We start from the raw sequence: 17,076 nt of genomic DNA on the forward strand, positions 1-17,076 counted from the left end.
TTAGATTATCTCACTGCTGTAACTGTCTTCACTTCCATGTGGAGCAAACCCACTTTAAACATTTTACCAACACCTAATGGACGTGTCTAATTCCCTAATTGTTACATAGCCAAAAATTGCAAACCTCTGCGATTTGGAAATTGCGTTATTTTAAATCACGATTATATTGAAAATGCGATTAATTGTTCAGTAAGTGATCCCAACACGCCTGTCTCAGCCCTACCTTTCCGGTGATGGCCGACCACACTTTGAGCGTGTTGTCGTCCGAGCCGCTGACGATCAGGTCGCCGCTGAACTGGAGGCAGGTGATCACATGGTCATCGTGACCTTTCAGCACCTGTAAAAACCCCGTGGGGAGAGTCGCCTCCACTTAGTTGGTGTTTCCTGAGACGGAGGAGAGTCTGTGTGGTCTAAGGTGTGTCGAACGATACCATGGGTTCCCCCGTGTCGCCCTTCCTCCAGTTGGTCTCGATTCGATGCTGTCTTATGTAGGCAGACTTCCAAGGGCTGAAGGGAGCGCTGGGTCGCATATACTCTCTACGCTGGTGCGGGGCACTGTCTGATATACCTGAAGGAGGAGCAAAAAATTAATACAACATAGTCTTCTGTAATGGTTGTCTTTTTACTGTATAAGATGATCAACATAAAAATAAATTACCGCATTTTCTCGCATTAATGCACTTCTAGTTTACCCATTACAGTCAGGCAGTGTTGTAGACCACAGACATCATATACGTAGACGCGTCATAGGGCGCAGGTTCGCACGTCAACATCACCGCCATATTGTATGTGGCAGAAAAAAGTTGAGTTCTGTTATTGTGAACGTGAATCAGAGAAGATGATCATTCCTGTGCTGCATGGAAATGTATTCGGGCTGATTTCACTACTTGTATCTGCCTTCTATAAACCGTGTGGCAAAACTGGACACAAGCTGCACACTAAAGCTGTATATATATATATATATATATATATATATATATATATATATATATATATATATATATATATATATATATATATATATATATATATATCTATATACTATATATATTTGTTGTTTATATATATATATATATATATATATATATATATATATATATATATATATATATATATATATATATATATATATATATATTTGTGTGTATGTGTTATGAATATAAGGATCAATTTGTTAAATCTAAACATTGTGGTCTTCATTATTTCATAAAACTGTGACACATGAAACTTTAGGAACAGACTTTTTGGGTGAGTATTAAAGAGGTAAAATTAATAATATGAGAAAAAAAAAGTCCTAGGTCAATAAAGTAAAAAAAACAAACAAACACAAAAGTGGTAATGTTATGAGAAAAAGGTCATATTATGATAATTTTATTTTAAATATTTTTATTCTTTAGGAGAATAAATTCAGGAGAATGAAGCTAAAGGGATAAGAAAATAAACTTGTAATATTACAAAAACAAAAATACTACGAATACAAAGTATATTCAGAGATTAAAGTCCCTCTGATACTGTTTAAGTGACTGAGTAACTGCAGATTTGCCACATTTAAGATGGCGGACGCTCTGACGCATCGCAGCATAGGCAGAACCCGCCCAATGACGCGTCTACGTATATAATGTCTATGTTGTAGACAGCTCTGGGGTCCTATCAGGTAGTGACACAGTGTACCGTAATGCTCCGGATAGCCATTCAACGAAGTGGAGCGGCTTTGTCGCTAACCAAAGTCATATTTACACATTTTAACAGATTTTTGAGCGCATTGTACCACATAAAATCAGTCAGTAAGCACAACGGTAATCATTTAAAAGGCGCACCATCAATTTTTGAGATAATTTAAGGATATTACATGCGCCTTATAGTCCGAAAAATACGGTAAACCAAGTAGTAGCAGAAGTGCCACAGTAGTTTCAACACAAATACCTTTCTTGTTGAGTTAAGGGTATTTGTGTTGTTTTTTCTGTCTATTCCTCTCCTCAAGGAACAATCTGAATGGCTGATATTTAAAGTCTTATTTCATTTGCACAGCAAAACAAATGTCTTTAAGCTCCAACCTCTTAGTAACGCTGTCTGACTTCTGAAAAGCTGCAGTTTTAACAATATGAACGGGCTTTTTTGGTCATCCTATGAAAGTTTGATGACTATCAGAAATCTGTAATAAGCCAACTATGAAGGTACAAATATAATTTGGAAAGTGACCAATTAGACCAGTGTGAAGGTCAAAATTTGGAATTTAATTGCCCCCAAATCAAAATTTTCAACAAATGCATCAACTTCTTACAAAAGAGAATGAGATTATGTAATGTAATTTAGTTTGTTAGTATGTTACACACATTTCTTGAAGAAGTATTTTAATTGTAGCACTTTGAGTGCTACAATTTATTATTATTATTTATTATATATCAATAATGTTAGGATACATCAATAACTACTTTTGCAGCTAATAGCCAACTAACTTGGAAGATAAGTTAGTTTAGTTTAATCTAAACCACTAAAATATTTCCATAAGGACAAAATCTACTGATATCCACCAGTCCTCACAAGATATAATCAATTATTCTATAACTGGTACAGAGTTAGGCTACCATCAGCGTTAAAGTTAACATCTAAAATACCTTAGGTAATCAGGTTAATGAAGTTAAGCTAACAACTGAAATAGCTGCTAAGTGAGCCAACACTGGCTTCTCAGCGTTATATAAATATTAATCACACTTTTATATGCAGATGACAGCTAAAAAAAACTATGTCAGCTTACATAAATCAGGACATGATTCCTCAGTTGGTCTAGAGCTAAACTAATAGCTAGTCTCTTCAAAGCTAGCAACACATTAGCTGAGCTTCTTTATAATGAATCCCAAAAATTCATATCAATAGAAACAACCACAGAAAATATTCCCTAAGCTTGAGAACAACAGAATGCTATTTTTTTTATTTGGTTTAATAATTTTAACTGCAGTGGTGGAGGCTGACATTAGCAGCTGGAATCATAACATTTGCAGTTAACGCTTCAATGCTGGGGGCAGTAATTTTGCTTTTTGCAATCATTTACGCCTGATATCTTATAACATAACAGTCTTTGGTGCTACTGCTCTGAACTAAACATCCTCTGCCGTGGCTTTGGTTTTAGTTAGTTAGCTCTGTACACATGAAAAGTTGTCCAATTAGCATGTAAATGGGACGATGCTAATGAAGGCTAGCTGCATTTGTATTCTCACTGACTTCATGCGAGCGGCAACGCTGTTCCCAGTGGTATGGTGTGAGGGTTAATAATTAGCCTTATTTATGAAGCTGGTGAGCTGCAGTTAGCGGCCCCTTCATTAGTATGGCTGTGGCGTGGAGCTAACGTTAGGTAGCTTCATTGGTATGGCTGCTGAGCGCTGGCAGTGAATCTCCGCTGACTGGCTGAACGCCCAGCCGCACACACAAACACACACACACTCATCCACTGCATTGCGCTGAATGAAAGAGGAGTGATGGATTGCCGTATTAGCATCTAACCCTCAGGTTGGAAGGCATTTTACATCCAGAAAGTTCCTTCTTTTTTCTTTTCTTTTTTTTATAGTGAATTCATGCTTTTTTTTGTTTTATCCTTTTAAAACTGAAACATACCTGCAGGGTTTCTGCTCTGAGCACACAAACATAACAGACCAACCTTCCTCTACTGCTTTAAGATACAGGGAGGCATTTATATATATATATATATATATTTATATATATATATATATATATATATATATATATATATCTATATATATATATATATATATATATATATATATATATATATATATATATATATATATACATATATTATATATATATATACATATACACACACACTACTTTACTTTCCGTCTGTATTGTATAAATCTGTTTAATTCGTTTTAAGTTAAATTCTATCTGGGTGATACTCAACTCTGCCAAGACTCCATTAAGAAAATGCTCAGTCCATTAGCTACGAGTAAATCTGGCAGAGGGTAATTTAACGGTTTTTAAATAATCTCTCAAAGGTAGTAATTTTCATCATCTTGTGTTATTTTGAATTGATTATATTTATGGTTCAGGCGTTTGGGCAGATGAAAACAAGAGTTCAAATTAAACATTTTTGTGATCATCACACGTGAAGAAATGTAAGACTAAGAAAGAACAGCAGCCCATTGGGTTGGATAAGGTCAGAGTTAAGCGGCCTAACGAGCCTTATGAAAAACTTCCTCTGTAAAAAGGGAGACACTAGACTGAAAGTGAGTAAGAAAGCAGGAAAAGTCCAACATAAAGACTTTGACAGATCTTTATAAAGCCCAAAAGCTACTGATTAAGACCACTTTCAAAGATTAGAATTAAAATATTCCTCTAAAAACTGGAAGAATAATTGAAATTAATGAACCTGACTAGGGTTGGACGATAATTCAACAACAATATATAATCGATCTATAGACGCATATCAATAATAGAAAAAAGGGCGGAAAAAAAAGTTCAATAGAATAACAGTTTTCCTTCCTTTTGCATTCTAGCCATTTAGATTAATATTACAGTCGTTACATCCTCCCAACCAATCACAACGCAGACCCAGAAACCAAGCCCCGCCCCCTTCAAAGAGCCTGATTCCTTTTAATTAGGAATGAAAACATTTTTGTTTTTTACAGCAGCTTTCATTCAAACATTATGACTAATAGACTTCTTGAAACCTTTGTTTCTTTTATGCCTTCAGTACATATCTGTGTCTTCACATTTGTTTCTTTTTGACAAAGCATTTATGCAGTCTTATTGTTTTGTTTCAATGTTACATACTTATACCTGCACACGCTGTAAATAATGCCATAATTTTACACAATTTTGCAACTACTAAGTACCTTAAAACCCAACATCCACATAATAATGTATCTACTTATTCACAAACATACAAAGATGCACATTGTAGATACAATTTACATAATGCAGAGGGTTTAATGTGTTTGCTTATTTTCTGCTCAATCATGTCAATCTATGGCTGGACGATAATTCTATAAGGATATATATTAAACTATAGACGTATATCAATAATAGAAAAAAAAGGTCAATAAAAAGTTCAGTAGAATAACAGTTTTCCTTCCTTTAGCATTCTAGCCTCATTACATCCTCCCAACCAATCACAACGCAGACCCAGGAACCAAGCTCCGCCCCCTTCAGAGAGTTCAGAGAGCACGCGTTCTTTTTTCTTACAATTTTGTTGAAAAGTTGGTTGAATAAAAAGTTGAGTTTGAATTCAGTGTTTGTGTCTGTATCTAGAAATAGGTTGCTAAGCAACAGCATAAAATGGCCAAGGCTGCACTTAAAATATATGTTTTAAATTTGTTGATATCGATCAATATGTTTTATATTTAATCGATATGTTTTTTTTTCTATATTGTCCAGCCCTGAACCTGACGCTCTAAAGCACAGATGTCAAACTCAAGGCCCGCGGGCCGAACCCGGCCCGTCAAGGCAATTTATCCGGCCCTCAAGAGTAAAAAAGCCGTATCATGTCATAAAGTAGAGGCATATTTTTAAAGTGTATAAGGTGGCTAAAACTGTGCCTCCTGCAGCGAATATTGTTTTTTTTTTTAAGTGTGTAGTAACGGCATCTTGCCACTAGACGCTAGTTTTCCCACAACATATTATAATAACTCAGAAAAGAGAAAAGGTGATGCAGAATGATAAGTTTAAAGTGTAACTCACCCTAATATCAACCTTTTTTGCAGACAAACTGGGCCTAAGGGTGCTACTTTAATGTTACTGGTCATTTTTTTTAAATATTTCTATGAAATTAAATGATGAAATCAAAAGTATCATCTATAAACGTGCAGCCGGCCCTAAATGAAATGAGTTTGACACCCCTGCTCTAAAGGAATTCTGTGCGTTGATAAAGCAAGAGGCAGACTAAAAGAGGCCTCTACGATGACGATGATGAGTGTTTACCTTCCTCGCGGCATTTCTCCCTCCACAGCAGGTTGTCCTCGGCCAGGATCCTCCAGTACCTGCAGGTCTGCGCCGCCTGCAGCAGGTCTCTGGGAGCGAGGAAGGTGAGCACGTAGAGGGCGAGCTGCAGAGGCGACCACAACCACAGCGTTAGGTCGCCGCACTCCTGATGCACGAGAATCACAGCCAAATAAATAAAAAAAAAGGCCGTACCTCTTTGGGCAGCAGAGATATGAAGTCTCTCTGGAACTGAGGCTCGATGACCTGCATCACGTGCTTCACCTGGATGGTCTCGCAGCGGTCAATCAGCTCATCCAGAGCCAGGAGCCTCTCAGGGCCGCTCCACATCTGCAGCCAGACAGGAACGAAGACACAAAACTGTTTTTTAGCTTAATAACAACAGATTTTCTATTTGTTTATATCAATTACTGGTTTATTTCTTGCTATGTTCAAGATTTCTTCATTTCTTTGCTCTTGGTTCATTGTGCCCTCTTGAATCTGAAACAGGTTGCTGCAAAAGAATAGTCCATGTTTTTTTTGTTTTTTTTTTCATTCATCTGTGCGCAGATGGGTTCTTTTATGTGACATTTTTTTTTGTTTCCTTTCCTTTTAGTAGTTGCATCAGGAGAGCTCGGAGGCAGCACTCGTCTCTGTTTATGTGCAGCCGGGCGGAAGATACGCACAAAGTCACGGCAGCAGAAATCCATTCAAGTAAATGCAGAACGTGAAGAAATATGGATGTGTTTTGCAGCGCTGCAGGACAGGAGAGGTGGAGTCTCAACCCGAGACCGAGTGAGTCATCAAGCATCCAGCCCAAAGTAAAAAAAATGAATAAATCTGAAAGACGCTCAGAAAACCTGCAGAACCGTTGATTAAGACCACTTTACAGGATTTTAACAATGTATGGTTGTTTGGAAACAACTAATGGGTGGATTTCCAGTCTTATATTGTTTGTTACTATTTAATCTGAGGCTTTCATCCACAGATACCAGAAAAAACAGAGGATGAAAAAAGTGTTTTGCGTCTTTTCTGATTCTAAATATGATAATATGTTTCTTTAAAAATCCGTAATCATGACTTAAAGGGTTCACCTGAAAGGTAAGAAGCCAGTCCTGCAGCCCAGAAGGAGGCGGGCCGGAGTTGACGCGTCGCCGCTGAGCTGAATGCCCATTGGCCAGCCGCAGGTCCCCGAATGTTGTGGGCGTGGCCTGAGCCAGACTGGAGGGGCTGCAGGGTAAAATGAAAAAGTTAAGATTTCCTGTTATATATCAACTTTTGAAATAAATTTCATTTCATTTAAAAAAAAAAAAAAAAAACTTTTTCCGCTTTGTTACAATGAAGCGACCAAATTAAATGCATACCATCAGGGTTTTATGAGGCAGACATGGTTGTGAAGTGGAAGTAAAACATTAAAAGTTTGAGTTTTCTACAAATTTAAATCTGAAAAGTGTGGCTTGCATTTGTATTCAGCTGCCCCTGAGTCATCACTAGAACCACCTGTCATTGTGATCATAGCTGCTACAACTTTTTGGGTGTTTTCCCAGTTTTTGAACGTGTCTACTGAGTGGATTGTTTGCAGATTATTCTTTGCAAAATAGCAAAGAATTGATCTAGATTGAATGGAGAGTGCGTATTGACATCAGATTTTAATTTTTGGCCCAGATTTCCAAGTGGATTTAGGTCTGGACTTTGACTAGGCCATCTTCTCATCAACTCTAATGTTCTCTTAAGAACCTCTGAGGCCTTCGCAGGATAATTTACACACATGTGGACTCCATTTACTAAACAGGTGCCCTCTGCAGGGAACCGGTTCTTCTGAATTGTATTTAGTGGTGTCAGAGTAAAAGGGGGAGAAATCAGTGTATCCCTTTTATTTTGTAAATATATTCTGCTACATGTTGGTTTATTATACAAAATCCCAATAAAACCTAAAGTTTGTGGTAGCAATGGAACAAAATGTGGAAAACATCAAGAGAACTGGGAGCTTTAGGGTAATCTGAACTGAATAGCTTGATGATTTCAGATCCAGATCATTTCCATCACATTGTTTCTAAACATGCTAAGGGGATTAAAACCTTTCCAGTCATGTTAAAACAGCTTTTACCTGAGGTACCCGTTCCCTTTGCAGTGCTTCTTTCCCGAGGGGAACGGCCGGCCGTCTGGACCGTGATCCAGCTTCCTCTTCATCTGAGGTTGTGAAGACAGACGAAGGACACGGTGAGTCTCAGCAGGTTTCAAAAACAACCGACACGAAATCAACGACAGACATTTACCCAAGGAGTCAATATTCACCGCCAATATCAGGTCATTTATTTTACTGAGAACTTACTCTTCTGAATACACTGAAAAACAGAACTAAAAATAAGTAAATATTTCTTTAAATTAGTGTATTAGTCCTTGATTTGAGCAGGAAAATAAGATTATCTGCCAATAGAATGAGTATTTTGACCCCTAAAATAAGATAATTAGATATACTGCACTTGAAATAAGTTGATGGAGATGAATTGTTCCTATTTTAAGTGCATAAATCTTATTCCATTGGCAGATCATCTTATTTACCTGCTCAAATCAAGGACAAACGCACTGATTTCAAGAAATCTTTACTTATTTTTAGTTCTGTTTTTGCAGTGTAATGCCTCCTATGTGATCCAGCATAATAACTAAACTGACGTCTTTGGACTTTTAGAAACTTTACACAATAACTCCAAACAAGTTTTTGGCCTAAAAAGTGTTTTTTTTTTTTCAAACCCCCTGTTTTTTTTTTATGCTGCATTTAGATGTCTTCAGTTTTTACTTTATCTCTCCCCCCTGAAATCTTTCAGATCATCGGATAACTTTCAGTCTGACAACATAAAAACTCGAGTAAATACAAAAAAGAAGTTTTTAAATAAGGATATCGTTTATTGAGGCTAAAATATTACCTAAACCGACCTGGCGCTGTGTGAAAATGTAATCACGCCCCTAACTGTGGGAAGTTTAGTGTCACCAGCCAGACCCAATAATGTTACAAATTATAACTGCCTGGCCCGTAGAACCGAGAAATCCTTTAAACAGAACCTGTCTGGCAATAGGAAGTAGGCTAGAAGAGTTCGAAAAGCAACGCATCACGCTCCGCTCTGAAGAAATTCAACAACAGATAAGAAACAAAGTCACTGACATCCATCTGTCTGAAAAAGGGCTACAAACCGATTTCTAAGGGTTGTGGGTCTCCAGAGAACCACAACAAGAGCCGTTATCCACAAACTGAGAAAACTGAGAGGAGAACTCCAAAAAAAGTAAAAAACAAAGCAACTGGGCTTGTTTTCCGTAGTTGAAGACGTTTCGCTGCGAAACGTCTTCAACTACGGAAAACAAGCCCAGTTGCTTTGTTTTTTACTTTTTTTTGGAATGAGATCTTCCCAGGACCGTCTCACATTTGCCAAAAAACATCTTGAGGATCTCCAAAACATTCGGAAAAAGTGGACCAATTAGGAAAAGGTGGAATCTTGATGCACAACTAACAGAATTTCAGATAAATAACGTCCTGCTGACTGTCAAACATGGCGGTGCTAGTATGATGGTCTGTTTTGCTTCCTCTTTATGGAGCTAAACCAGAGACAGCTTGCAGCGAGATTTCATTAATATTATCTTCATTAGCTGATACAGCTAATGATTATAGTGACATGGAGCTAAACCAGTGACAGCAGGTAGATGATGAGTACCGGAAAAACAGACAGCCCATGAAGGAGCCTTCAGTTTAGCCCCGCCCCCGATGGTAAAACAGTGCCAGCTTGTAGTGATGTCATAGCTGAAGGAACTCTGCAGTGACACTAAAAACATCTCACTGAAAGAAGCTGCAGCATAAAATGAGAATATCATCATAAGTTTTTACTTTCTAACAATGTTTGACTTTTTAATGTCTAATTTTTTAAAGTTTAGTTTTTCAATGTTTGGCTTTAAAATGCCAAATCTCTTTTTCAATGTCGCTGCAAGGTGTCACTGGTTTAGCTCCATACTTCAGGACCTGGATGTCTTCCTGCGATCGACAGAACGAGGAATTCTGCTCTCTGCCAGAAAACCCCAGAAGAAGAACATCCAGCCATCAACTGTGTAACTTTCAGACGAGTTTTTTAGCGTGGCAAATAATCCAAAGCTCATCACCAGGTCTGCCTTTAAATGGGTCAGAAACAAACCGTGACCGGTTGTTTTGGAGCGTCCTAGTCAAAGTACAGGATCAAATTTAATGGGACTTCTGTGGCATTAGCTAAAACAAGCAGTGATGCTCAAAAAACATCCAATAAGACTCAATTAAAAAATGTCTGCATAGGAAAGGGATTTAAAAAGCCGATTGCCAGATATTACACATGCTTGATGTGAGCTGCAGCTGCCGAGGGTGGCTATTACCTTTTCACATTGGGCCGGGTTGGTTTAGATAGCTTTTGTCATTTAATTAATAAAATCGTAATCTGAAAAGGGCTTTTTGGGTGATTTTATATCTTATATTTTGTCAAATAGACAGATCAAACAAAATATGCTTCCTAAAAAAAGAGCAGGAATGACATTTGTGCTCTTTACAGGCCCATTGTAGGAGCACCTTACACCAACTCCTGGGTAAAGTTTAGCAGAATATCCCTTTTAGGGGGCGTAGCTGTGGTGACAGAAGCAGGACAAGATCCTGTAAACATTTGTGGGTTTCTGGGTCGTCCCTGGCACCAGGGAAGAAAGGACCAGAGCAGCTGCTGCAGAGTCCAGGCGTAACGAGGAGATGCAGATAAACGTTTTCTGCTGGAAACACCCACGCTGCGAGGGGAACACACGAACACAGCGGCCCGGAGGTCTGACTCAGTCTCCCTCCTCCGGGCGTCTCTCTCAGCGAGTGAATGAATGCAGGAATGCAGAAAATCGGAGGAATGTCGCCGGTGCAGCGCTGCTTTAAAATAGAGCGCGGCGCGCTAACAGGCGGCGAAAACGCGCACGCCAACCTGAAGGTCTCAGGGTGAGCTTCAGTGAAGGCAGACGGTCTCATTCAGAATCTGGTTTTTATTCCCTGACGCTCTGACTTCCAGCAACAGATGTCACATCTGTGGCAATTCTGCTAAAAAACTGATGTGGTAAAAACCAAAAGAATGCGTTTCCTGTTAAAACCAGAACAACTCGGTCCTGATGTTCTGACTCTGATGCTGCTGCAGCTGAATCCTCTCTGCAGCCAGAGTCCAATATTATCAGGCAGTGGTCGTGCGGTGACCTCGCTACGAACCGAGTCCACCGGCACCGGATGAACCATTCAGGAGCCTGGCTTCTCATACAGGCACCAGATCCTAATCTTCCTGCTGCAGTATGAAGATATAATGATACCAAAACTTTTAAAAAGTCAGAATCTTAGTCATCGTTGTAGATTAGAGCCCTTCATCTGTTATATTTAGAGATGCAGGCTTTTCCTGGCCCAATTTCTAAACTTCCTTCAGGCCTAGTGAGCCGAACCTGAGCCTCTGAGAAAACAATGTGCAGCCAGGTTTGCTGACAGGACAAAAATGGAAGAATCATCTGTTTATAGTTTGAAGATCATTTATTAAACGGTAACTTCCCGTACCAGTGACTGACTCCACCCACATCCAATATTAGAAACAGGTGCTCAAACGAGGCGGTGCCCGGCTTGGTTTTGGCTACTAGGACAAGGTAGAAAAAATATGCTAAACAAGCTAACTGAATGCTAAGCTAATAAATTACTAACCCGAAATATCGACAGAAGGATCGCAAAGTTCAACATCTAATGTTTCAAACATGTGCCCTATGGAGGCGGTTTCCAATGTGGGCGTGGTTTTGGCCACTAGAACAAGGTAAACAAACGTTAAACAAGCTAACTGAATGCTAAGCTAATAAATCGCTAACCCAAAATATCGACAGAAGGATTGCAAAGTTCAACATCTAATGTTTGAAACATGTGCCCTAAGGAAGCGGTGTCTGGTGTGGCCGTGGTTTTGGCTACTAGAACAAGGTAAAAAAAACCCCGCTAAACAAGCTAACTGAATGCTAAGCTAATAAATCGCTAACCCCAAAAATCGACAGAAGGATCGCAAAGTTCAACATCTAATGTTTGAAACATGTGCCCAAAGGAGGCGGTGTCTGGAGTGAGCGTGGTTTTGGCTACTAGAACAATGTATAAAAATGCTAAACAAGCTAACTGAATGCTAAGCTAATAAATCGCTAACCCAGAATATCGACAGAAGGATCGCAAAGTTCACCATCCAATGTTAGAAACATGAGCCCTAAGGAGGCGGTGTCTGGTGTGAGCGTGGTTTTGGCTACTAGAACAAGGTAAAAAAAATGCTAAACAAGCTAACTGAATGCTAAGCTAATAAATCGCTAACCCGAAATATCGACAGAAGGATCACAAAGTTCACCATTTGGCCTCCAACTCGCCACAGAAACACGTGGCGGAGCCGCTTTTATACCCCACAGCGGCAAAGCCACAGACGTCAGTTTTTCTGGGTGACGTCACAATATCTTCTAAGGCAAAACCAAAACTGACCTTCAAATGCAGTACACTCGTTTAACGCGAGGGGGCGCCACACAGGCAGTTATGGACACAAAAGCAGGATTTTAACAATAACAATGGGCAGTAAACTGTCAAAATAATGACCGGGAGACGTAGTAAGACAACCATGTAAGCAGTTTAGCAGCAACAAAGTCAATTTAGTGGCGAGTTACCCTTTAAAAAGGGGGTGGATGTATTTTTCAGTATCTGACCTGCCAATTAACGACCAGAGCCACTTAAGACAAAATAACCTGATCTCTGAAGACTGAGCTGTGCATCTCTAAACACAACTGGAGAGGTTTATTCATTAAGAATGATCTCATAATGATGTTATAGCTTTAAAAAAAAGACAGATTAGATGTTTACAAAAGAAATTACTTGTATTTTTCATATATTTTATAGAAGACTAAGCCTTATGTTTTAGTTTCTAAAGCGATCTAATTCTGGTTTGAAGCCATAATGATTGAAAACTATAACTTGGGGCATGTTTGCATGATTTTAGGTGTTATTTTTTGGTGTTTTTGTTGATTTTAAGGCCGAGTCTGACCATAACATGGGAGGCGCCTGCAGCAGCGTGACCCTCTTCATCCTCTAAATATTGGATCCTAAAAGCTCAGCTCAGATATTACTGAATAATTCCTTGAGACGCAGATCTGGTTTGTGATATCTCTTCTTCCTGCAGGAATGGTTCATTTGCCAGAGGATTAATCTGGTATGCTGAGGTTTTAATGCTAAGAAAGCATTTCAAGCTGAAACCGAATACGACAGTAACTGATTTTTATTGACTTTTCTGAGCAACGGGCCAAATGAAGACGAGGTGTCAGCCGTGTTTTCACAGCGTACGGACGGAGGCATGTCACTTTCAGGTTGCGTCTCGGGGTTTCTTGCCGTCAGGATCAACGATCAGTGGATAAAACGGAGAGTTTTGCTGCTTTACTCTTCATATGGGATCTAAGCCCTGCAGATTACAGCAGCTGTGCTCTATGAAATCCCTTCTCCTGAGAGCAAAACTCATATTTTGAAGGCTTTAATCTCATTTTCCGCAGCTTTTAAAACATTGGAAACAACGACGCATGGGGTGGGGGACATTTTGCTGAGGCTCGATTTGATAAAATACAGAATAAAAGCATAATTCAGGGTCTTCATCTACCAGGTTGGAATCCATATTTAATCATTTTGAATTAGATGAAACGAGACCAGGTTCGTCCTGGAAACAGGCGTCTATAAGACTGAAGTGAGCTGATCTCCTCTTTTATTTGCACTTTTCCAGAAAGCCCCCCCCCCCTGCTTCCAAGCTTTTAATCTGCCGGTTTGCATCAGCAGAGACAAACAAGCAACAGATAATCAAGAGGAGCCGGATTCCAGTTGAGGTTTGACCCAAACAAAGCAGATTATAGCTGCTGTAATTTGCAGCGTTTCCCCCACTCTGCGGAGCTGAAATTTCAGTCTTTCTTCTCGGAGGCGTGTGTGTGTGACCAGGCACTGAGTCAGAGCCGTAGTAATAAAGCACCTTTTTTATTATTTTAACCGCTTTTATTCCTAGAGTTTAAAGGTTTGATGATAAGTTTACCCAAACCCATTACAGCAGCTGTATGTTGTGATATTCATCCCCCAGGGTTGAAAAGCTGCACTTTACAGATCTAGAACTGCTCTTAGTGTAGGATATCAGCTTTATATTGCTTTTTATGAAAATCTCTAGCCGTGAAGCCATATTTGAGGAGAATGGGGGCGCCACCATGGCGGTGCTGAGCAGTCATCCTCCTTCATTTACATTTTAACAGAGCAGAGAAGCACCAAAGATCCTGTTTTAGAGGATTTAATGTCTTTTTCTTCAGCTGAAACGATAAATTCACGTAAAATATTAAAGTCTAACTGGACCAGGGTTGAATTTTTCTCAGATTTCTGACCAAAACAATGAAAACTGCTGCAGCTGCCCTTGGAAATGGCTGCAGGGAAGATTTCAGAGGTTTTAATCCTGAATCTTTGAAGCTGCTGAAGGATCTAATTAATGTTTATGTTCTTTTGTTTGTTATTAGGCAGCACTGCTCCCTTGTTTGAGCTTTCTCAAACCAGAAGATTTGCATTTTTATTTAATTCTTCAGGCTATAAAATATATATATATATTATATATTATTTTTACACATTTTCCCAACAAATCTTTCAAATGTACAACTGATATTTCCTTCCTTTCTTAGCTTTTTCTCTGGGATATTGGGGGTTTCAAGATTTAATCTTAACATTTCAAAGGGTAAAGATATATTATAAACACAAAGGAAATTTATTCAAATCAAGTTTATGTTTTTTTACACCTTTACAAGATAAGAAAGCAAAGCTAGTCGCTTTTTAAAGGTTTTAATCTTTAGGTTTTAAGCTAAAAAGTGTAAATTATTGTAATTTAACAGGATATACAAGTAGATTTTCCCAGAATGCCTTGTTTGAATAAATCCACAGGGTCAACATGTTGGTACCAAACACAGCAGCTCCTTTATTTTTGTTTTCAGAGGGAGGCAGAACATTTGTGTTTTTAACATTTAACCTGGAGGTTTCAACTTTTAAAAGACATTTACTGTGTTTTTAAAGTGATTCTTTTTCTTTACTTTATTACAGAATTGCCTGAAAATAATTGAACCAAAATAATTAGTTTAAAAGAACTATTCAGAGCAGTTCTCCCTTTTTAGCAGTGTTTGGAGCGGGAAATTAATCTAGAAATGTAGCATTATTAGCGCTTAACTTTAAGATTTTAAGATCTAATTATAAAAATACAAACACATATTATTCAAACTTAATGACATTTTCTGTAAAACCAATTTTGACCAGATTAGAGACCACATGGCTCCCAGCTCTTCTCCTTTTTGATATTATTCGCAAAACCAAAAAGCAGAGCTAATTGTATTTTAAAGATTCAGTTGATATAGTTTAGAACAAAAAAAAAAAAAAAACATAGAACAATTAGTCACATTTTAAAAGGAACATGCACTGGTTGGAGTCCTTAAGAGTGCAAACGAGGAAATAAAATTAGAACAATGTTAAATAAGTGATAAAAAGCAGAAAAAAACTAACATGAAATATTGATCACAGTTGCATTTTACAGAATATTAATATGTTGGTGAAGATTCTCAGTCATCCAGGTCGTGATCATTATAAGAAAGGTTAAAAAATAAAACAACTGGAGTTTTATTCTGAAACAGAATATTAAGTAAAATATTATTTTAGTTAATATAGGGGACGGAATGCCACTTATTAAGCTTTTACTCTCATTATAAACCACAGGCATATGTTAAGGATTTTGCTATAGTTGAACAATATTTGACCAAATCAATGAGTTTTACATATCTGTTTTTTTTTAATGTTTTTAAAGGTGTTAAGAAACATTTAAAGTGATAAAGTCAATTTTTTTAAACATCCTTTAGCCCAATTAAAGCAAAGTTGGGCGGACTAATGGAGTACTTGTGGTGATTTATTTGCACTTTCACAACACAGGGAAGCACAAAGTTGTATTTGAAATGCTTAATTCTTGTTATCTGCAGCCAAATAACAATAATAATAATAATAATAATAATAATAATAATATAAATGAGCCTGTAATGCGCAGCGCTTTGACCAAATCCTGACAGAGGAGGAATGAGATTTTAATCCTGTAATCTGCAGCTGTGACGGTGTCATTAATCTTAATTGATTGTTTTAATCCGAACTTCTGATGGTTCTGACCCGCAGGTTCCGGTTCCCCGCAGAGTCCAGAACCATGACTCAGAGCGCAGGGTGGATGGAGGGAGTACCTCTCTCTCTCTCTCTCTCTCTCTCTCTCTCTCTCTCTCTCTCTCGGTTCCGCAGTGGTCCACTCACACACGCGCGTCGTCACATGCACGCGCCCCGCTGTCAGGAGGCTGAAACGCCTCGTCATCCCGCCGGTGCACGAGCCCGACAACCTTCGGGTTCTGCACGAAGACCCTTGAATGCCCCCCCCCCCCTCCTCCCACGCGAGCCGCAGATCAATGACCCACCTTGTAGAAGATGAGCTTCAGGGTGCCGTAGAAACCCATGGCCGCAGAGCCGGGCCGATCAACCTGGAAACACGCAGAAACACGCCGACAACACGTCCCCTACGCAGAAACACGCAGTCCCACGGCCACGGACACGTCACTGATCCATCAGGGGGTGATCGGTGGGTCGATGAGGGTCCACGCAGAGCTCTGTCGCCGCTGCTGCTTGCTGCTTCAGGATCCACGGACAGACCTGCTCTGTCTCCCTCTGTTCTGGCTCTGCGTGGATCGACCTCCGGCAGGAACACGCAGGGACATGCCTCTCTCTGCCGCGTGCTACAGAGGGGTGGAGCCGCGTGCACGGCGCGTGCGTGTGTGTGTGTGTCTGTGTGTGAGTGAAGTAGAGATGCAGGGCGATTATTGTGCAATGATCAATAAATCATTAAAAAAACAGACTAAAGTCACACGTTTATCTCCGGATGACGTCAGGATTTCGTCACAATTTCTACTTTACTGTAATAAAATGAAATCACATTTCAGCCATTATTATATAGATTAAAAGAAATGTACTGACTATTTTAAGTTTTTATCGTTTTTCTTAAATAAAAAGTACGTCTCCATAGAATATTACTTAATTTATGGAAGAAA

General features: G+C 39.0%; 1 protein-coding gene across 1 annotated transcript in view; it reads right to left on the minus strand.

Annotated features, from left to right (window-relative positions):
- Positions 1-16,763, minus strand: part of LOC105919674 (F-box/WD repeat-containing protein 7) — a 32,537-nt gene extending 15,774 nt beyond the window's left edge. Inside the window, exons 1-7 of the mRNA XM_036146736.1 lie at positions 16,450-16,763; positions 8,039-8,121; positions 7,026-7,161; positions 6,148-6,282; positions 5,935-6,058; positions 432-568; positions 224-337 (exon numbers count right to left, since the gene is read on the minus strand). Of these exons, the coding sequence (XP_036002629.1) occupies positions 224-337; positions 432-568; positions 5,935-6,058; positions 6,148-6,282; positions 7,026-7,161; positions 8,039-8,121; positions 16,450-16,488 (768 nt within the window). The 5' untranslated portion in view covers positions 16,489-16,763. The remainder of the gene's footprint in view (positions 1-223; positions 338-431; positions 569-5,934; positions 6,059-6,147; positions 6,283-7,025; positions 7,162-8,038; positions 8,122-16,449) is intronic.
- Positions 16,764-17,076: the final 313 nt, after the last annotated feature.

Source organism: Fundulus heteroclitus, chromosome 14 (genome assembly GCF_011125445.2).
Source record: "Fundulus heteroclitus isolate FHET01 chromosome 14, MU-UCD_Fhet_4.1, whole genome shotgun sequence".
Lineage (NCBI taxonomy): Eukaryota > Metazoa > Chordata > Actinopteri > Cyprinodontiformes > Fundulidae > Fundulus > Fundulus heteroclitus.